This window comes from Erythrolamprus reginae, chromosome 7 (genome assembly GCF_031021105.1).
Source record: "Erythrolamprus reginae isolate rEryReg1 chromosome 7, rEryReg1.hap1, whole genome shotgun sequence".
Lineage (NCBI taxonomy): Eukaryota > Metazoa > Chordata > Lepidosauria > Squamata > Dipsadidae > Erythrolamprus > Erythrolamprus reginae.
This window is the reverse complement of record NC_091956.1, coordinates 77,798,048-77,821,164: the sequence shown is the minus strand read 5'-3', so window position 1 is coordinate 77,821,164 and position 23,117 is coordinate 77,798,048. Positions and strand designations below refer to the sequence as shown.

Genomic DNA, 23,117 nt, shown 5'->3' with positions numbered 1-23,117 from the left:
TGGTGGAAGGTCTTAAGCATAAAACGTATCAGGAAAGACTTAATGAACTCAATCTGTATAGTGTGGAGGACAGAAGGAAAAGGGGGGACATGATCAAAACATTTAAATATGTTAGTTAAATAAGGTTCAGGAGGGAAGTGTTTTCAATAGGAAAGTGAACACAAGAACAAGGGGGCACAATCTGAAGTTAGTTGGTGGAAAGATCGAAAGCAACATGAGAAAATATTATTTTACTGAAAGAGTAGTAGATGCTTGGAACAAACTTCCAGCAGACGTGGTTGGTAACTGAATTTAAACATGCCTGGGGTAAACATATATCCATCGTAAGATAAAATACAAGAAATAGTACAAGGGCAGACTAGATGGACCATGAGGTCTTTTTCTGCCGTCAATCTTCTATGTTTCTAAGATAATATGACCTGATCAAACATTGGTAGAAAATGTCCAGCAAAAAGGTAGAAATTTTACATGCTGGGGCGTATAAATTCACACATATACTATATTCCCTGTGTCGGCAGGTGAACTACGCCATGCCTGAGTTCTTTTCTCACTCTGTAGTGAGAGCATTATTACACCCTTGGGATGTTTTATTTCATTCCCAGATTTGTGAAATGTGTAAATGGGAAATTGTACACCACTGAAACACTAGGGGGCCCCCTTTGCATATATATTGTCCATAAAGATGCTGTGAAAGGCCTAAACCGAGGCATTTCAGGAGTCAATATAGGCTTAATTCAATACTCCCCACTGCTTAAATTACAAACATGACATTAACGGTTTAAGTAAAAGTTGTAATGGATTAACTGAGGATTTCATTATGAGCCAATAAAGATATTATTAACATTCCCCTGGATCTGCCAAGTCTTCTATGGGCGTCTTGATCTACCTTATTTATTGATTGACTGATTGATTGATTGATTGATTGATTGATTGATTGGATTTGTATGTCGCCCTCTCCGGAGACTCGGGGCGGCTAACAGCAACAATAAAGCAGTGTACAATAGTAGTCTGATGTTAGAAACAATCAAAAACCCATTAATATAAAAAACCAAACATACGTACATACATAGCATGCATAGAATTGTAAAGGCCTAGGGGGAAGAGGATCTCAATTCCCCCATGCCTGGCGGCAGAGGTGGGTTTTAAGCAGCTTACGAAAGGCAAGGAGGGTGGGGGCAATTCTAATCTTTGGGGGGAGTTGGTTCCAGAGGGCCGGGGCCACCACAGAGAAGGCTCTTCCCCTGGGTCCTGCCAAGCGACATTCTTTAGTTGACGGGACCCGGAGAAGATCCACTCTGTGGGACCTAACTGGTCGCTGGGATTCGTGCAAGCAGAAGGCGGTCCCTGAGATAATCTGGTCCGGTGCCATGCTAGAATATGTGCAGGTTGTGGGACAAAATCACCGTTTTTCACACTATTTTGCACACGAGTCAAAAACTCTATCAATAATTACTGAGAGAAAAATAGGGAATGACATAAGCAGACAAGGCGACTCTAAAGTTTCTTTTTTAAAAATCAATCTGTTTGTTTGCTTAAAACAACTTTAATTAGATGCAGAGATGTTGCAGGGTTTACAAGCAAACTTAAAAATCATACTACTTGAATAATGAACATCAATGAGCAATTTCTGGATAAAAAGACTCAAAAATAGATCTTTTTAATTATCAGCCCTAGATCTTATTTTACACAAATACACTGAAGATTTTCTCTCGTTCCTACCTCAAAAATATAGATTTAATTCTATGAAAAGTCAGTTCTACATATAAAATCAAGTGAGTGTTTAGCAAACAAAATATGAAAAGCCAGAATTTCTCCCCAATTCTATAACAGAGATGTATGTTTTTTATATATTGGGGTTTCTTGTTTTTTAGACTTTTAAAATGTATTATTGTTATTTTAGATTCTAACTATTAGATTTGTCATTGTATATTGTTTTTATCATTGCTGTGAGCTGCCCCGAGTCTATGGAGAGGGGCGGCATACAAATCTAATAAATAATAATAATAATAATAATAATAATAATTTATTTTCCTTTTCCCCAATAAGAAGTTTCAATACTGTAGAAAAATAGTAGTTGCATGATTTAAAAAAATAAGATTAATATGCTAAAATTATATTACATGCAGTTATATTATTTATCAGAATCAGTACTTTAAGGTTTCATGTCAAAGGTTTTTTCTTAGATTTAATTTGAATTTTCTGTTTGTAAAAGGTCTATTTATTACATGTGCCCTTCAGATTATTTCATTTGAGAGTAAAAAACCAAATAAAATAGAAAATCAAAAAAATTAAAGGCACAAGTTAAGAAAACACAATTAAAATAAAACTAAACTTTATCGATCCTTTATAAAATTGACAAAAACTCAGGTTGCCATTTAATATTCAAGGTTTAATTCCCCCAGCCCCACACTGTGGTGGAAGTGTGTAAAGCGATCCATTTTGAGGATAGGAAAAAAAATTAAATAGACTTTACATTGAATTAGCAACAAACAATTCTCTATATTTAGGGATAATTTTTACTTATTTCCTAACCCCCACTTTAATCCTTCAGAATAAAACATTGTATGACCCCAATTTTAAATATATGTGCTTAAACAAAATATACCTTTATGAAATGTGAATATAATAATAATAATAATAACAACAATAATAATAACAACAATAACAACAACAGAGTTGGAAGGGACTTTGGAAGTCCTCTGTTCCAACCCCCTGCTTAGGCAGGAAACCCTAGACAAATCCCAGCGAACGGTTAGGTCCCACAGAGTTGGCCTTCTCCGGGTCCTATTGACTAAACAATGTCGTCTGGCGGGACCCAGGGGAAGAGCCTTCTCTGTGGCGGCCCCGACCCTCTGGAACCAGCTTCCCCCGGAGATTAGAATTGCCCCCACCCTCCTTGTCTTTCGTAAACCTCTTAAAACCCACCTCTGCCGCCAGGCATGGGGGAACTGAGACATCTCCCCCGGTCCTATACAGTTTATGCACGGTATGTTTGTGTGTATGTTTCTTTTTAATAAGGGTTTCTCAGTGACTTTGAATTATTAGATTTGTTATATATTGTGTTATTATTATTGTGAGCCGCCCCGAGTCTACGGAGAGGGGCAGAATACAAATCTAATTAATAATAATAATAATAATAATAATAATAATAATAATAATAATAGTAATAATAATAATAATAATAATACTTCAGACAGATGGTTATCTAATATCTTCTTAAAAACTTCCAGTATTGGAGCATTCACAACTTCTGGAGGCAAGCTGTTCCACTGATTAATTGTTCTAACTGTCAGGAAATTTCTCCTTAATTCTAAGTTGTTTCTCTCCTTGTTCAGCTTCTACCCACTACTTCTTGTTCTACCTTCAGGTGTTTTGAAGAATAGGTTGACTCCTTCTTTGTGCGGTATCATGTGGCCACCTGAAATTAACAGCTAACGCAAAGAAGCAGGACACACTGTTCACACAGGCAGAATAATTCATGCTTTTAAAACATGACCTCAAATGACCTAGATAGGAGGAGAGTTAATAATACCTTATTCGCTGAAGGAAATGGTAGTAAAGAAAGACAAAAGTAGCTGTAAAGGAAAGCAAAAAGTTCTAATGTTAAATATTCAGTGGTTATGTACAACGTTGTGTGCAATGGGTGGTTCACCTTTTGAATCCTTATGGTGATTAATAAAAATTAATAATAAATGTTTAATGTTTCCAAATGTAAAATAATGCACTTGGGGAAAAGGAATCCTCAATCTGAGTATTGCATTGGCAGTTCTGTGTTAGCAAAAACGTCAGAAGAGAAGGATTTAGGGGTAGTGATTTCTGACAGTCTCAAAATGGGTGAGCAGTGCGGTCGGGCAGTAGGAAAAGCAAGTAGGATGCTTGGCTGCATAGCTAGAGGTATAACAAGCAGGAAGAGGGAGATTATGATCCCGCTATATAGAGCGCTGGTGAGACCACATTTGGAATACTGTGTTCAGTTCTGGAGACCTCACCTACAAAAAGATATTGACAAAATTGAATGGGTCCAAAGACGGGCTACAAGAATGGTGGAAGGTCTTAAGCATAAAACGTATCAGGAAAGACTTAATGAACTCAATCTGTATAGTCTGGAGGACAGAAGGAAAAGGGGGGACGTGATCGAAACATTTCAATATCTTAAAGGGTTAAATAAGGTCCAGAAGGGAAGTGTTTTTAATAGGAAAGTGAACACAAGAACAAGGGGACACAATCTGAAGTTAGTTGGGGGAAAGATCAAAAGCAACGTGAGAAAATATTATTTCACTGAAAGAGTAGTAGATCCTTGGAACAAACTTCCAGCAGATGTGGTTGGTAAATCCAGAGTAACTGAATTTAAACATGCCTGGGATAAACATATATCCATCCTAAGATAAAATACAGTGGTACCTCGAGATACGAGTTTAATTCGTTCCGGACCTGGGCTCTTAAGTCGAGCAGCTCTTATCTCGAACGACTTTTCCCCATAGGAATTAATGTAAATAATTTTAATTGGTTCCAGCCCTCAAAAAACTCACAAAGTTAGTCTAAATTATGCAGAAAGACATGTTTTTAATGAAGAAATGTACATGTACATATAAATGAATAATGAAGTTTCTTTCACTTAACTTGTAAACTTTCTTAAACTTTTAAATTTACATATGTTCAACTTCTCTGCCACCCAATCCTGTAGGACAGAGGTCCCCAACCCTTTTTGCACCAGGGACCGGCTTTAAGCGATCAAGAGAGGAATGGGTGAATGAATGGACGGAGGGTGGGAAGGAAGGAAGGAAAGAGGGAAGGGACAGGAACAGAGGAAGGAAGCAAGGAAACTTATGAAAGGGGAGAGTAAGAGAGGAATGAGTGAAGGGAGGGAGGGAGGGAAGAAGGTGGGAAGGAGAAAGAAAAGAAGAAATAGAGGAAGGGAAGGTAAAAGAGAGAAAGAAAAAGAGCAAGAAAGCAAGAAAGCAAGAAAGCAAGAAAGCAAGAAAGAAAGAAAGAAAGAAAGAAAGGGGGAAGGGACAGGAACAGAGGAAGGAAGCAAGGAAACTTATGAAAGGGGAGAGTAAGAGAGGAATGAGTGAAGGGAGGGAGGGAGGGAGGGAAGAAGGTGGGAAGGAGAAAGAAAAGAAGAAATAGAGGAAGGGAAGGTAAAAGAGAGAAAGAAAAAGAGCAAGAAAGAAAGCTGCAAGCACCCCCCCGAGCCCCCCAGGCCGGCTGCAACCTTTTAAAACACGCGCGCCGCTTCGCAGCTGTCTCCTGAAGCCGAACGCGGAAGTTAGCGTTTGGCTTCAGGAGACAGCTCCTTGGCGCTTGTATCTCGAATTTGGGCTTGTAAGTAGAACAAAAATATCTCTCCCCTCCCAGCTCTTATCTCGAGTTGCTCTTAAGTAGAGCAGCTCTTATGTCGGGGTTCCACTGTACAGGAAATAGTATAAGGGCAGACTAGATGGACCATGAGGTCTTTTCTGCCATCAGTCTTCTATGTTTCTATGCAAAAAGTTATAATGTTAAAAATTCAGTGGTTATGTACAATGTTGTGTGCAATAGGTGTTGACCTCTTGAATCCTTATGGTGATTAATAAAAATTAATAATAAATAAATATGGTAAATAAAAAATGATGGTGTAAATATGACTCCGCACTATATCCTACAACATCAAAAACAATTGCTATCAACCTGCCTTCCATTGAGGATCTGTGTACTGCACGAATCTAAAAGAGGGCTGTTAAAATATCTACAGACCCCTCACATCCTGGACATAAATTGTTTCAACTTTTATCCTCAAAACCATGCTATAGGGCACTGAACATTAGAACTAGACACAAGGACAGTTTTTCATTCTGAATGCCATCACTCTGCTTAACAACAAATTTCCACACCATTATCAAATAATTTACTAAGACTATATTACTATTATTCTACTCATCCTTCCTAGTACCTTCTGCCGCACGAATCCCAGCGACCGATTAGGTCCCACAGAGTTGGCCTTCTCCGGGTTCCGTCGACAAAACAATGTCGTCTGGCGGGACCCAGGGGAAGAGCCTTCTTTGCGGAGGCCCCGATCCTCTGGAATCAACCCCCCCCGGAGATCAGGACTCATTGCCTTTTGTAAACTCCTGAAAACCCACTTATGTCACCAGGCATGGGGAAATTTATATACCTCTCGGCTATTCCGCTTTATGTATGATTTGTTTGGATTGCATGATTGTTCTTAATAAGGGTTTTAAATATTGTTTTTAATATTGGATTTGTATATTGTATTGTTTGTTGTGAGCTGCTTCGAGTCCTCGGAGAGGAGCGGCATACAAATCTAATAAATTATTATTATTATTAATTATTATTATTACCTATCTCCCCCACTTATGTCTTTAACCATGTTGCTTGTATCTTTCAATTTATATTGTTTTTATTTGTTTGCTAGTATGATTTAATAGCTTAATATTAACGCTAATTATCACTGTGTTGTATCTTTTTATTCTTGTGAATGTAATTTATTCTCCTTATGTACACTGAGAGTATACAGTATACAGTGAACCCTCGATCATCGCGAGGGTTCCGTTCCAGGACCCCACGCGATGATCGATTTTTAGCGAAGTAGCGGTGCGGAAGTAAAAACACCATCTGTGCGTGCGCAGATGGTGTTTTTGCTTCCACTGCCGCCCGCCCTTCGCCCGCCCACCCCGTTACTCGCGCCTGGTGTGCGCGCGCGCTTGGGGACTCCCTAGCTCCGCTTCCCAGCTGGGGAGCGGAGCTGGGATGTCCCCAAGCGCGCGCGCTTTCCCCAGCAACGCGCGCGCGGTGGGGACTCCCTAGATCCGCTTCCCAGCTGGGGAGCGAAGCTGGGATGTCCCCAAGCGCGCGCGCTTTCCCCAGCAACGCGCGCGCGGTGGGGACTCCCTAGATCCGCTTCCCAGCTGGGGAGCGAAGCTGGGATGTCCCCAAGCGCGCGCGCTTTCCCCAGCAACGCGCGCGCGGTGGGGACTCCCTAGATCCGCTTCCCAGCTGGGGAGCGAAGCTGGGATGTCCCCAAGCGCGCGCGCTTTCCCCAGCAATGCGCGCGCGGTGGGGACTCCCTAGATCCGCTTCCCAGCTGGGGAGCGGAGCTGGGATGTCCCCAAGCGCGCGGGCACCGCCCGCCCGCCCACGCTGTTGCTGGGGCCGCTTCCCAGCTGGGGAGCGGAGCTGGGGTGTCCCAGGGAAGCCTCTGGGGGAAGGGGGAAGACCCAGGGAAGCCTCTGCCCGGCGGGGAAACTCCACCATCTATGCATGCGTGGAAGGGCACGCATGCGCAGATGGTGGAGTTTACTTCCGGGTTGAAAACTCGCGAAATAGCCCTTTCGCGATACTTGAGGATGCGAAACTCGAGGGTTCACTGTGCACCAAAGACCAATTCCTTGTGTGTCCAATCACACTTGGCCAATAAAGAATTCTATTGAATTTAATTTAATTCAGTGAGCCCATATTTATTGTATTATTAATACAAAATTGTGATGGTGAGAACATGCTGAAATTATTCATACCTAATTCTTACTAACTTTAAACTTTCGTTGTAGATGTATTTAATTCCTATAATCCAAAATTGATAAGGAATCTAGAATATGCAAAAATACCAAAGAACAGATATTTTGTCTTGGAATCTAGATTTGGATCTGTCTGTTAGTTCAGAATACAAAGAGGCTTTTCTATATTCATATTTTTTTAATTTATATTGTCCTCTTTTCTCTTTGTGCATTGCAAGGTAGTGTAATTATGTGCTCCTCTACTAGCAATTACTTGAAGTAAACAAGCAATTATATTAATCAATAATAACTTGCCCATCTCATTTTTGTTTGCCTGGATTTTAAAAAGATATTTCTCTAGTACTTCTCGAAGAAAGGGATCGTTGAAGTAGTGACATTTTATTTCAGGAAAACTTTTGTTCATTTGTTTTTCTTTCTGATTACAACCCTTTGAATTCCAAGAATCCTTTAAAAACTTTTTCCAAGCACAAATGAAGACCTGCTTGACAATAAAAATCACTCTCTAGAAAGTTACCGGTACTTAAAATACTTGGAATTGAATCATTTTGAGTTTGGAATTGAGTTTCTTTGTGCTTTCTCAGCTGCAGTTATTTTTAAAATAGCAATCCATTCATACTATCAACTTTGTTTCAATGTATTTTCCCCCTAAAGAATTCTTAGCAGGAAATTTCTAATTCATCGTCGTGTTTTTTTTCTTTCCTTAGAACTATATTTAATGTTGCATAAAATGACCCTGTGTACTATGCTCTGACTTAAAATTGCACAAAACACCAAATTTCTCTGAGGGTGTCCTGGCTTGCTTCTCGCACTCCATCCTTTAAAGAGAGGCCAAGTGTATTACATCAATTTAATAACATTTAAAGCCATGGATTAATGAAAAAGTGCTGATCCAGCAGTCTGATAGGGTTATAACACAACACTATTATAACAGAAGGGGAAAAAAATGTGAGTATAAAATCTGCCTAACCTTTTGGAACAAACACAATATGATATGGTGAAGAAAAAATAGTTGTTGAGTAGGAAGATCTAAGGCAGTGGTTCTCAACCTTTCCAATGCCGCGACCCCTTAATACAGTTTCTCATGTTGTGGTGACCCCCAACCATAAGTCTAGCGCCAGTTCTCCCAACAGAGCTTTAAGATCATTGGCAGGAAAGTCAAAGGGACACCCCTCTGTAAACGCCTGATTGGTCGGATTGTAGAAATATGTTCCAAGGCGCCAGAATAGAAGCTTTGGTTCCTAACACCATAGAAACATAGAAACATAGAAGACTGACGGCAGAAAAAGACCTCATGGTCCATCTAGTCTGCCCTTATACTATTTCCTGTATTTTATCTTACAATGGATATATGTTTATCCCAGGCATGTTTAAATTCAGTTACTGTGGATTTACCAACCACGTCCACTGGAAGTTTGTTCCAAGGATCTACTACTCTTTCAGTAAAATAATATTTTCTCATGTTGCTTTTGATCTTTCCCCCAACTAACTTCAGATTGTGTCCCCTTGTTCTTGTGTTCACTTTCCTATTAAAAACACTTCCCTCCTGGACCTTATTTAACCCTTTAACATATTTAAATGTACATTTTACACCCCAACATTTTATTACAAGGCAGTGCAATGCTTAAAAAATTGTAATAAGTAAAGCCACAGTTAAAACTTAACATTAAACCAGCATCGAAGAGTGAATTCAGATTTTTCTTAAAGAAATTGTAGCTTCCGACACTAAATCAGGGTTAACTATCATCTCCCTCACTCCAGATATTTAAGATCATACATCACTTCAAACCATCTTATAACACTATCCCCTTCTGCTTTAGTTTTGATTTTTTTTGGTAACTCTATTTCAGTTCAAAATTTGTATTTATTTAAAAAAAAAAGAATAATTAAGAAAAGGAGTGTTGGATTCTACATAAACAAATCATGACTAATGGGTTGGGTCCCCCCCCCCCTTCCTTTCCTATATTATGACCTCACTACAACAAATACTGTTTTGGAAATGAATTTCTGGAAAAGGAATAAAAAGAAATAAATTCTAAAAAGATTACACACCCCAAAATGTGATTTGTCATACTGGGTGAGATTTAAATGGTTTATTTTCTTCCTGCATGTAGGCAGGTAACTTATTATTCTTTTTCATTAAATCATGTTGTCTTGAACTCTTATTTTCTCAGGCTTTGATCATATTTCTCCATGTATTCAACATTTAACTTCAGATTTTATTAAGACAAATAACATGGGTCCATGACTCAGAACGAAAACAAAAACAACACATTAGTTTCATAAAGAGAGAATAGGCATTTTTTTGATCTGCATGTTGACCAACCAACTTCTCTCTGAAAAGATTAATTTCTCTCCTTCAATTATTAAAAACAACAAAATCTTTCTTCCTCTTTCAATGAAGAGCATAAGCAGACTTTTTAAGAAATAAAAATGATCATTTTTTCTGACTGTTCCCCTCTAGTGCTGGCTCATTTTCAGTACACACAACTTAGGGTACCAAGGGTGAGCATTACTTATGGGTTCAATGCTCTAAATCAGGGGTAGGCAAAGTTGGCTCTTCTATGACATGTGGACTTCAACTCCCAGAATTCCTGAGCCAATCATGCTAGCTCAGGAATTCTGGGTGTTGAAGTCCACATGTCATAGAAGAGCCAACTTTGCCTACCCCTGGTCTAAATGAAGTCGTTATAAAGTCTACCATAGAAACATAGAAACATAGAAGTCTGACAGCAGAAAAAGACCTCATGGTCCATCTAGTCTGCCCTTATACTATTTTCTGTATTTTATCTTAGGATGGGTATATGTTTATCCCAGGCATGTTTAAATTCAGTTACTGTGGATTTATCTACCACGTCTGCTGGAAGTTTGTTCCAAGGATCTACTACTCTTTCAGTGAAATAATATTTTCTCATGTTGCTTTTGATCTTTCCCCCAACTAACTTCAGATTGTGACCCCTTGTTCTTGTGTTCACTTTCCTATTAAAAACACTTCCCTCCTGGACCTTATTTAACCCTTTAATATATTTAAATGTTTCGATCATGTCCCCCCTTTTCCTTCTGTCCTCCAGATTATACAGATGGAGGACAGACTACCCTTGAATCCATATTAATTACTGCTCTATCATGAGTATTCAATCGCTTAAAAATACTATACAGTGTTCCCTCGATTTTCGCGGGTTCGAACTTTGCGAAAAGTCTATATCACGGTTTTTCAAAAATATTAATTAAAAAAATACTTCGTGGGTTTTTCCTCTATACCACGATTTTTCCTGCCAGATGACATCATATGTCATCGCCAAACTTTCATCTACCTTTAATAAATATTTTTTAAAATAAACTTTAATAAATAAACATGGTGAGTAATAATCTAAATGGTTGCTAAGGGAATGGGAAATTGCAATTTAGGGGTTTAAAGTGTTAAGGGAAGGCTTGTGATACTGTTCATAGCCAAAAATAGTGTATTTACTTCCGCATCTCTCTGATAAGCAATGAGGAAACCAGATTCACTTAACAATCATGTTATTAATTTAAGAACTGCAGTGATTGACTTAACAAATGTCGTGAGAAAATAATAATAATAACCACAACAACAAAACAACAACAACAACTATAATAATAATAATAATGAGCAAGCAAAACTACTGTGGGACTTCCGACTTCCGACTGACCGAATTCTGAAGCATAACACACCAGACATCCTGATTGTGGAGAAAAAGAAAGTATGGATCATCGACATCGCAATCCCAGGAGACAGAATTGAGGAGAAGCAGCTAGAGATATTAGTGAAATACGAAGATCTAAAAATCGAGCTGCAACGACTCTGGCATAAGCCAGTGAAAGTGGTCCCAGTGGTACTTGGCACGCTGGGCGCAGTGCCAAAGGATCTCAGCGGACATTTGAAAACCATCGGAATTGACAAAATCTCCATCTGTCAATTGCAAAAGACAGCTTTACTGGGATTGGGAAGCGCCCAATTGGTAATGAAATACGAAATCCAGCATAGTGATCTCGTTTGCTGTGTTGTATTGACATAATAATAATAATAATAATAATAATAATAATAATAATAATTTATTAGATTAGTATGCCGCCCCTCTCCAAAGAGAAAAGTTGTAAAATGGGTCAAAATTCACTTAAATTTTTTCTCACTTAACAACAGAAATTTTGAGCTCAATTGTGGTTGTAAATGGAGGACTATCTGCAGGGGTGGGCAGTAGGCAGGATGGGGTAGAACGCAGTTCCACCAGCGGAAATGAAGATGCATGCGCAGCTCCAGATGATCGGCGGCTGTCACTTCCTGGATAACTGGTCTCGACGGGGCTCTCCTTTTTTTCCTTGCTGCTGTGTCTGCGCTCCTTGCTTTTCCCCTCTTTCCTCCTTCCTGGCCTCGGACGAGCTTCCCTCTCTCCTGCCTGGCTCCCCTCCAGCCTCACACAGCCACCTCCCACCTGAGGTGCAAGCAGAAGGCATGGGTGGAAGCGGCGCTGGCAGCATTTATGCTTCTGGCAACACCCATTCACGTACTACCAAGCCTGAGGCGGGTGGCAGGGGCGACCCAGGAAGGCGAGCGCAGGAAATGCTAAGCAAATTGTCGTCCCAGCAAGCGACACTGGTGAGGTTGTAAATCGAGGACTTAACAGTTCACTTGAATGATGATTGCTCAAGCCACTCCCACTTGATCACATGGCCGGCAAGCCACTCCTACCCAGTGACATGACCATTAAGCCACACCCACAAAATAAGCCACACCCACAGTGTGGCAGTAAAAATTTTGACTGCCCATTACTGACTATCTGTATATATTTATATACAAAGTATTGAAACAAATCTTCCTTTATATAAAGTCTATCTCTAATTTGATTTTTCGAGATACATCAGTAGAATAAAGATACTTAATTCAGAAAGTAGACAGTACTTCAATAAAAGCAAATAAAATCTACTCATCCGAATTAGATCATGTTTTTTTACCAAGCTAGTAAAGAGCTGCAGACATTGTCTGCTTCTGATCATGGATTCTATGTATAACACATTATACCTCTGTATTTCTCTGATGGTTCACTGATAATTTTTCAAAACCATAACCTCTGAAACATATGACAACTTTGTTTGGCTGAAGACATATTATGTTGACTTAGCTCACAAATTTAGAACCGTCCACTGAGTAATTCGGGTGCCAAAAGTCTGCATACTCTTTTCTTAAATTTTAATTTCAAAGTTTTGAAAGGTGATTTTAAAACATCATACAAAGTACCACATGAATGATGAAGAATAATAATAAACTATTGATTGAAAGTGGTGGATGGTACTTTCCCTCCATATCCCATCCAATAAACTTTATGCATGTCCATCCTTGCCCAGCGCATCGCCAGCATGTACAGCGTCCAGCAACACGTCCAGCCGCCGTCGGTGCCTCCACCCTGGAGCTCCCGCTCACAGCCGCCGCCCCGCGGCTACTGCCCGGTGCCGCTGCTGCCGGCGCCCTCCCGCTGCTGTCACCCTCACGTCGGGGCCCAAAGTTCTCCTGCCGCAACCGCCAGGGAAACTCCAGCTGGGCGGGGCGCTGCAGCTGCCGGAAAACCTTGGAAGGAGCGAAGAAGGAAACTCAACTTCGCGCCCTCAGCAAAAAGTTGAGAGACCAGAAGCTGAGCTTCCTTCTTCGCGGCACCGCATCTGACCATGTCTCGCCACACTGGTTGAAAAGCACTGCAATAAACTATCAAAGCCACACAATGCCCCATAAACATCACAAAGTGGGGACATGATCGAAACATTTAAATATGTTAAAGGGTTAAATAAGGTCCAGGAGAGAAGTGTTTTTAATAGGAAAGTGAACACAAGAAGAAGGGGACACAATCTGAAGTTAGTTGGGGGAAAGATCAAAAGCAACGTGAGAAAATATTATTTTACTGAAAGAGTAGTAGATCCTTGGAACAAACTTCCATCAGACATTATTATTATTATTATTATTACTTATTCGATTTGTATGCCGCCCCTCTCCGAAGACTCGGGGCGGCTCACAACATGTAACAACAAATCATAAATAATCCAACAGTTTTTAAAATGTTTAAAGATTTAAAAGACCCCATATACTAACAGACATACACACACGCATACCATATATAAATTAAACATGCCCAGGGGGAGATGTTTCAATTCCCCCATGCCTGACGACAAAGGTGGGTTTTAAGGAGTTTACGGAAGGCATGGTTGATAAATCCACAGTAACTGAATTTAAACATGCCTGGGATAAACATATATCCATTGTAAGATAAAATACAGGAAATAGTATAATGGCAGACTAGATGGACCATGAGGTCTTTTTCTGTCGTCAGTCTTCTATGTTTCTATGTTTCTAAGTAGTGGGTGCATTTTTAATATACTGTATAGCCTGCTTTCGGTGGTTCATGCAAACCTTGATGGTCACCCAGAAAGTAATGCACCAATATTTTTTTTTTCAGGCCACAGTAATGATACGAATGTGAAACTTTAGATATACATTATTTGATATCCTTTAAGAAATAAACTGAAAATTAAAACACACAGATAGGGAAAACAAATAAAAGTCGTCAGGCATGGGGGAACTGAGACATCTCCCCTGGGCATTTACAATTTATGAATGGTATGTCTGTATGTATGTTTGTTTAGAAAATGGGGTTTTTAAAATGTTTTTTAAATAGTAATTTAGATTTGTTGTAGATTGTTTTTCACTTTGCTGTGAGCCGCCCCGAGTCTGCGGAGAGGGGCGGCATACAAATCTAAATAATAATAATAATAATAATAATAATAATAATAATAATAATAATAAAAAAAAAATAGAAAAAAAGAATAATCTTGCAAACGGATAATAGAAGACAAAAGATAGAGAAACATACAAATATCTAGCTCATATGTCATGCATACATTGATCACTGACTTCATAAGTTTAGCTGAGAAAAAAGGATCAGACAGCTGGAAAGCGGCTGTTTTCCATTTTGCAAGGAAATATGGACTGTCCACTATAGTATACCTTCAATTTTAACACAGCCTAACAAATTTCCTGCTGAAATTTGATGGCCTAACAAATTTCCTGCTGACTTGACATCAGCTTATGTTACAGGTGCAAAGATATTTTTTCAACAAGCGTAATGAATTAATCTATAAACCATAAGGACAGCTTCTCTCATTCCATAAGTGGTTCAGAAATTAATTGCAAAAGCATTCACATCAACTTTTGGCTGTTCTAGTTTGAATCAATGCAAACCAAACATGTATGAAGAATTGGAAAAACTGTTTCAAAACTAATTCACCAAAATGGATTAAGGAAGATAATAGAGCGTTTCCCTTTATTTTGGGCTATTGTATTAAAAAGCTTACAAAAGAAAACAATGTTCACTTTAATTAAATACAATCTATATTTTTCCTGGGCACACTGGAATTCTCCTTGAGGTAAAATAGCATTTTTGTTATACTGAAGCCGTTACTCATTACTGGTTTGAGTGTAGTACAGAAAATATATTTCATATGTATGTTCAGCCGGCGTGTCCCAACTGCCCGTAATTACAGGGTAATTAGTCCCAAACAGACACACACCACACGATAGAAAGAAAACAAAAGGTCTTTATCAACATAAAAGCAGAAACAACTCCCTTTTTAAATGTCAAAGGGATTTTCTGGTACACACAAGGCACAGGTTAAATGCAATCCAATTTCTCACCCAGTAACTGGGAAATTGAGTCCAATTCCAAAGTCCAGAAATTCCACACACAGTCTTGAACAGAGAAACAGCAAACCACGATCTTTACGAAACTATGAATCAGATAAACTTCCAAGAGGCTAAACCAGCACGGTGCTCTTTTTATCTGTAGCACTAATTACAGCAGCCCCACCCAACCACAGATGGCCTCACTTATCTCCTGTAATAATCATTCAGTTGTTCTCTCCTATGCATCACTCTACGCATGCGTGGGTCCGTCATAAGTTCTTGTTCAGAAATCCAGGGATGATAAGGATGATTGATCTCCTCCTGGGCTGTCTGTCAAACTCCCCTCTCCCCTGTCACTCACGCTTCCTTGGTCAGAGGAGACTTCATCGGCAGATTCTATCGGGATCAAAACAGGCCTGTGGCATGTGGATGTTTCCCCCACATCCACCTCCACATTCCTTGGGGCAGGAGCTGGGCCAGAGCTAACCACATGTATGTTCTGCTTAATGTGAATCTTAGTTACTGGTATTATCTGTGTGTGTGGGGTGGGGGTGTTGCTTATACATGCACAAACACATAAACAGAAATAGTGTTTTCATATAAATATCTTTAGTGGGGATTTTTAAAAACAGTTTCAAAACACGTTTCTAGGGTTTAAGCTTTTTGAGGAATAATAGAAATAAAATATTGAAAATAAAAATTATGCTGTGATGTGTATATATGTATATACTGCATAAGCAAGAATTTCAAGCAAATCTTTGTGTAGATTTGCAAATCTAGAATACTTTGAAACCAAGGGTACACTGGAAACTGTGCAACTTACATAAAATACTGTAATATTTTGATGCCAAAAATGTAAGACCCAATTCAGGCTTGGGGTGGTGGTGGTTCACGGTATTAAAAGAATTGGAACATTCTTTTTGGTTCATATTGTTTTAAAGGATTTTAAGCTGCATCTATAGTTAAGACAAAAGAGGCAAGACTATAATTCTCTTGCATCTCTCTTTAGGAATTTTTTCAATAAATAAACCCAACACAATAAACTTAAAAGCACAGAAATATTCAAAATAAATAGAAGTCAAGAAAAATTTACTTTTTGTCCCTTTTTTCACCACCACTTGCAATTTAGATACTTAAAACTCTTTATAATCAACACCCAGACTGTAACGCACACACAACTCTACTATAACTTCCAAGAAAATGGTTTTTTTAAAAATTATTATTATTATTATTATTATTATTATTATTATTATTATTATTATTATTATTATTAATTGGATTTGTATGCCGCCCCTCTCCGCAGACTAGGGGCGGCTAACAACAGTGGTAAAACAACATGAACAATCCAATTAATAAAAACAACTAAAAAACCCTTATTATAAAAAAAAACCCCAAACATACACACAAACATACCATGCATAACTTGTAGTAGCCTAGGGGGAAAGGATAACTTAACTCCCCCATGCCTGGCGACAAAGGTGGGTCTTAAGTAATTTGCGAAAGACAAGGAGGGTGGAGGCCGTTCTAATCTCTGGGGGGAGTTGATTCCAGAGGGCTGGGGCCACCACAGAGAAGGCTCTTCCCCTGGGCCCCGCCAAACGACACTGTTTAGTCGATAGGACCCGGAGAAGGCCAACTCTGTGGGACCTTATCGGCCGCTGGGATTCGTGCGGTAGAAGGCAGTTCCAGATGTTAGGTTTATATTTTTCAAAGGCACACATTTTAAGCCCTAACACAAACAAAATATACTGGGAGACGTGTCTGGCAGGTTTTATCATTTGCATTCACAACTTTTCTCCTTTTTCTGCAGAAGTAAATATCTGTTTTATTCTTAGCGTGTGTTAATCTGGCTGTCAGAAGGATAAACCAAAGCTGGAAGATGTCAGGTCTGAAACTATGTAGACCCGTAAAGATAGTTAAGGTTTTAAAAGAAAAAGTGTATCTGGACTTTTTCATTTAAAGTAGATAAACGTTAAGTTAGCATGTTTCCTTGCCCATGTTTTTTCTTGATATCATACCTCACTGGTTTCCTGTCTCGAAGCAATTCTTCCAGGCTGTTTCTACAATGTTCAGCAACAACCACCAGCCTCTCTGATAGAAAATATAGGCATGAACAAAGACAGTTTTAGTATAATAATAATAATAATATGCATATAGACACCAAACACTTTTACTTTAGCATCTTCTCAAAATTAAAACCATATTATGACACACTGCATCATATAATACAAAGAAGTTGACTACTTCAGATATACAGGATGAAGAATCCATAGTTCTTGGGTTATTTATTTATTTATTTAATAATAGACCTTTATTACAGTCAAAGACCATCAATATAATAATAATAATTTAAAAAAACAAGAAAAAACCAGAAAAACAGAACATCCAAGAACCGTTTCAGATTCTTAGAATCTAGACATTTTAGTATCTCTTTGATCCTAGTAGAAGATTCTTGGGTGATAAATGTAGTCCTTGACTTACAACAGTTTGTTGACCATCCAAAGTTGGTCGTCACCCAGGTCAACAAAGACATGCTAGGTGTTGAGGTTCTTGGACATTTGGAGACAAATGACTTACACAATTCATGACTTTTGGCTGAGCTCTGGTTTCTCTTCAGATCGTATAAATCTTTCGCATTCTTTCTTTCTTTCTTTCTTTCTTTCTTTCTTTCTTTCTTTCATTCATTCATTCATTCATTCATTCATTCATTCAATTTTTATGCCACCCTTCTCCTTAGATTCAGGGCGGCTTACAACATGTTAGCAATAGCACTTCTTAACACAGCCAGACTATTGCCCCCACAATCCGGGTCCTCATTTTACCCACCTCGGAAGGATGGAAGGACGAGTCAACCTTGAGCCGGTAATGAGACTTGAACCGCTGACCTACAGATTTATTTATTTATTTATTAGATTTGTATGCCGCCCCTCTCTGTAGACTCGGGGCGGCTTACAGCAATAATAAAAACAATGTATAACAAATCTAATATTTAAAATATCTAAAAAACCCTTATTTAAAAAGCAAGACATACACACAAACATACCATGCATAAACTATATAGGCCTGACGGCAGAGGTGGGTTTTGAGGAGTTTACGAAAGGCAAGGAGGGTAGGGGCAATCCTAATCTCTGGGGAGAGTTGGTTCCAGGGGGTCAGGGCCGCCACAGAGAAGGCTCTTCCCCTGGGTCCCACCAGACGACATTGTTTAGTCGACGGGACCCGGAGATGTAAAGTCAGTTTCAGTGGCCTGCAGTACAGCACTCTACCTGCTGTATCAATAGGATCTTTTCGGCTTCTAAAACACCACCTATAACAGGGGTCTCAAACCTTGACAATTTTAAGACTTGTGGATTTGCTAACAAAATGGAAAGAAAATCTTCTCTTTACGTGAATAATAAGCAAGATTCCCAGATGGAATTTCAGCCAATGGCAAAGGATTAAAACCATACTATTCCAGGTGTCAATACCAAGTACAATTTTTACACACGGTAAATATTAATAGCATCAATGTCATACATAACATTAATCAATAATTATTGCTGCTTTTATTATAAAATTTGGGGGAAGTTTTATGATTGGATAGAAAATTAAGAGATGCATTATGTATGTATTAGTACAGTGATCCCCCGCTCGTTGCGAGGGTTCCGTTCCAGGACCCCCCGCAACGAGCGGGTTTTCGCGAAGTAGCGCTGCGGAAGTAAAAATACCATCTGCGCATGTGCAGATGGTGTTTTTACTCCCACAGCGCTAGCGAGGAGCCGAAGATTGGGGGCGGCGCGGCTGTTTGCCGCCGGCATGGAGGGCTTCCTAGCAGCCCCCCAAACCCGGGTTGGGGGTCCGGGGGGCGCTGGCTCTCGGCGCTTTCGAGCTGAGTCCGGGAGCGAATTCGCTCCCGGACTCAGCTCAAAAGCGCCGATAGCAAGCGGCAAGGAACGGCTTGTCCACGCCGTTCATTCTCGCCGCTTTCGAGCTGAGTCCGGGAGCGAATTCGCTCCCGGACTCAGCTCGAAAGCGGCGAGAATGAACGGCGTGGGCGGGCGAAGGGCGGGCGGCAGCGAGGAGTTTGCGTGGGCGGTGGGGAAACTCCTCGCTGACGCCAGCAAGAGGGGGAAGACTCAGGGAAGCCGCCCAGCAGCTGATCTCCCGGTTGCCATCTACGCATGCGTGCCCATAGAAAAAACGGGCACGCATGCGTAGATGGTATTTTGACTTCCGGGTTGAAAAATAGCGAAGTACCCTGTTCGCAATGGTTGGGGACGCAATAAACGGGGGATCACTGTAATTGGTTAATTTTGGAAAAATTGAAACCAGAGAATTTGATTTAAGCTTTGCAAGCCAGATGGCAAAGATAAGAAATGGTGGTAGCACTATATAATGATATAATAATAATAATAATAATAATAATAATAATAATAATAATAATAATAATAATAATAATAATAATAATAATTATTATTATTATTTATTAGATTTGTATGCCACCCCTCTCAAACCTACTTATTGTTTAGACTTAAACATACAGAACTTTATTTTACGACGTAGGTGATATATTATGAATAGTTTCTTTTACTAAAGATATATAGAGAGAGAATTTTTAATGAGCTATATGATATAAGATTAAATTTAGATAAAAGAGATTTTATTATTTTTTACATTGTTATAACCTTTTGTAGTAAGGCGGTGAGGGAAAAATTTTAATTTAGAATTTTAAGAATTGCTAATAATGTATAAAATTAACAGAAAATTTTACACGGGGAGAGATAAGATCCTCCATTGAGTGAGCAATGAGAAAAGAAAAGTTTGTACAGGATTGATTTTAAGCATTGTTATTGTGTTTATAACTAAATATTGTTTTATTTCATGGCGGAGAAAAATAAAAAAAATCTTATTAAAATTAAAAAATAATTAATGCTGCTTGCTTGGTCTCATTTCATATGCCTAAATCATACCAGAAAAAAGGGACAGGAAGTTAATAACTAATTTAACTCCATGCATTTAAATACAATAAATACTTCAGAATGCAGGCTATTGCTTCTGGTCTACCACAAAATGGCCCTAATTTTCATTAAAACCATGTTAAGCTATAATGTGGTTTGTTTCATGTCACGTACGCTCAACGACTATGGTTGTAAACCATGATTTATGGCATAGTGTGATTTGTGCATCCATCTAGAGCTTCCCATGAAAATAGCAGCCAATTTGCTATATACACAGGCACTAAACAATTTGCTGTATACACAGGCATTAAACTAAACCAAGGCTAGTACAAAGTAAAAACTCAGCCTGTCTAACGTGTATATCACGACCTTCTCTACAGTCAAAAGACGAAGCATATGGATTATTATCTTACACCAACATTCCTTGACCTGGTGTTTTCCAGATATGCTGAATGACAGGTATCAATATTATTTATTATTATTATTTATTGGGTTTGCATGCCGCCCCTCTCCGCAGACTCGGGGCGGCTAACAACAGTGGTAAAACAACATGAACAATCCAATTAATAAAAACAACTAAAAAACCCTTACAGTGGAACCCCGACATAAGAGCTGCTCTACTTAAGAGCAACTCGAGATAAGAGCTGGGAGGGGAGAGATATTTTTGTTCTACTTACAAGCCCAAATTCGAGATACAAGCGCCAAGGAGCTGTCTCCTGAAGCCAAACGCTAACTTCCGCGTTCGGCTTCAGGAGACAGCTGCGAAGCGGCGCGCGTGTTTTAAAAGGTTGCAGCCGGCCTGGGGGGCTCGGGGGGGTGCTTGCAGCTTTCTTTCTTGCTCTTTTTCTTTCTCTCTTTTACCTTCCCTTCCTCTATTTCTTCTTTTCTTTCTCCTTCCCACCTTCTTCCCTCCCTCCCTCCTTTCACTCATTCCTCTCTTACTCTCCCCTTTCATAAGTTTCCTTGCTTCCTTCCTCTGTTCCTGTCCCTTCCCTCTTTCCTTCCTTCCTTCCCACCCTCCGTCCATTCATTCACCCATTCCTCTCTTGATCGCTTAAAGCCGGTCCCTGGTGCAAAAAGGGTTGGGGACCTCTGTCCTACAGGATTGGGTGGCAGAGAAGTTGAACATATGTAAATTTAAAAGTTTAAGAAAGTTTACAAGTTAAGTGAAAGAAACTTCATTATTCATTTATATGTACATGTACATTTCTTCATTAAAAACATGTCTTTCTGCATAATTTAGACTAACTTTGTGAGTTTTTTGAGGGCTGGAACCAATTAAAATTATTTACATTAATTCCTATGGGGAAAAGTCATTCGAGATAAGAGCTGCTCGACTTAAGAGCCCAGGTCCGGAACGAATTAAACTCGTATCTCGAGGTACCACTGTATTATAAAAAACCAAACATACACACAAACATACCATGCATAACTTGTAATAGCCTAGGGGAAAAGGATAACTTAACTCCCCCATGCCTGGCGACAAAGGTGGGTCTTAAGTAATTTGCGAAAGACAAGGAGGGTGGGGGCCATTCTAATCTCAGACTACATGAGATTAATATCAATTATAGTCAAGTTGTGGAGGGACAGCAGCAACCACGTCATGTTTATTTGTTTATTTATTTATCAGATTTGTATGCCGCCCCTCTCCGTAGACTCGGGGCGGCTAACAACAATAATAATACAATGTAAACAAATCTAATATTTAAGTTAATTAAAAAAACCCAATTTAAGAAACCAATCATACATACAGACATGCCATGCATAAATTTTATAAGCCTAGGGGGAAGGGAAAGTCTCAATTCCCCCATGCCTGACGACAGAGATGGGTTTTAAGGAGCTTACGAAAGGCAAGGATGATGGGGGCAACTCTGATATCTGGGGGGAGTTGGTTCCAAAGGGTCGGGGCCGCCACAGAGAAGGCTCTTCCCCTGGGTCCCGCCAGACGACATTGTTATGACATCATCATGAAAATGGTGCTATTGTGCAATGACATTATGAAACCAGCTAGAAATACATCAATCGCCTAATGCAATTTGCCCCTACTTATTAAAAACCACGAAATTAATATGATTCCCTTCATTTTCACATGATGTGAAAAAATGCCATTTAAACTGCATCGTTCAATGATTTGCAATATTCCGAAGTCTATAAGGATCGTATCAGGAGATGTGAATAACAGCTGGTCCATCAATCTTACTGTTATAAGTGCCAGCAATAAATTCTAAAATTTAAAAATTGGAGGAGTAGGAAGTGGGGGAGAATTGTTGAGGGCGCCTTCTGTCAAGCACATTGCTTTTCAACTTTCAACATCAAAAGAGAGATTTAAGGAATTAAAGCGAAAGCAAAACCCACTGATGAACTACAGGACCTAGGAAATAAACTTGCAGTGAGTGAAGTTCATACATTTAAAACCAGAGCCCAAGAAGAAAAAAAGGAGAAGCTTGAAAGGGGATAGAAGAGAAAAATATATAGACAGAGTGTGAAAAATAAAAGAAAATAGCTCAAATTATCAGTGTAATCTGAACTACAGAACAACAAAGCGCCTAAGGAAACAGCAGCTAAATACATCTGTGTATGTTATGTTAACAATAGCGACAAGACTGAAATATACCGCAAGAAAAGTCAATCTGGAGGAAAGCAAACAACTGCCTTTGTGTAAAATAAATGTAGAAGCCTTTGAAATCTCTAAAGCTCTGAAGGACATGTATAAAATAACTGTAACGTTCTTTCAATCACACCCAAAAATTCTGCTGCACGAATCCCAGCGACCAGTTAGGTCCCAATAAAGTGGGTCTTCTACGGGTCCGTCCCGTCAACTAAACAATGCCGCTTGGCGGGACCCAGGGGAAGAGCCTTCTCTGTGGCGGCCCCGGCCCTCTGGAACCAACTCCCCCCGGAGATTAGAATTGCCCCCACCCTCCTTACCTTTCGTAAGCTACTCAAAACCCACCTCTGCCGTCAGGCATGGGGGAACTGAGATAC

General features: G+C 39.5%; 1 protein-coding gene across 2 annotated transcripts in view; it reads right to left on the bottom strand.

Annotated features, from left to right (window-relative positions):
* The window catches only part of TBCK (TBC1 domain containing kinase), an 86,002-nt gene that overhangs the window by 59,519 nt on the left and 3,366 nt on the right, over positions 1 to 23,117 (bottom strand). For both annotated transcript variants that reach the window (XM_070757926.1, XM_070757927.1), the window contains exon 3: positions 17,214 to 17,286. In XM_070757926.1, coding sequence (XP_070614027.1) covers positions 17,214 to 17,286 — 73 coding nt within the window. The remainder of the gene's footprint in view (positions 1 to 17,213; positions 17,287 to 23,117) is intronic.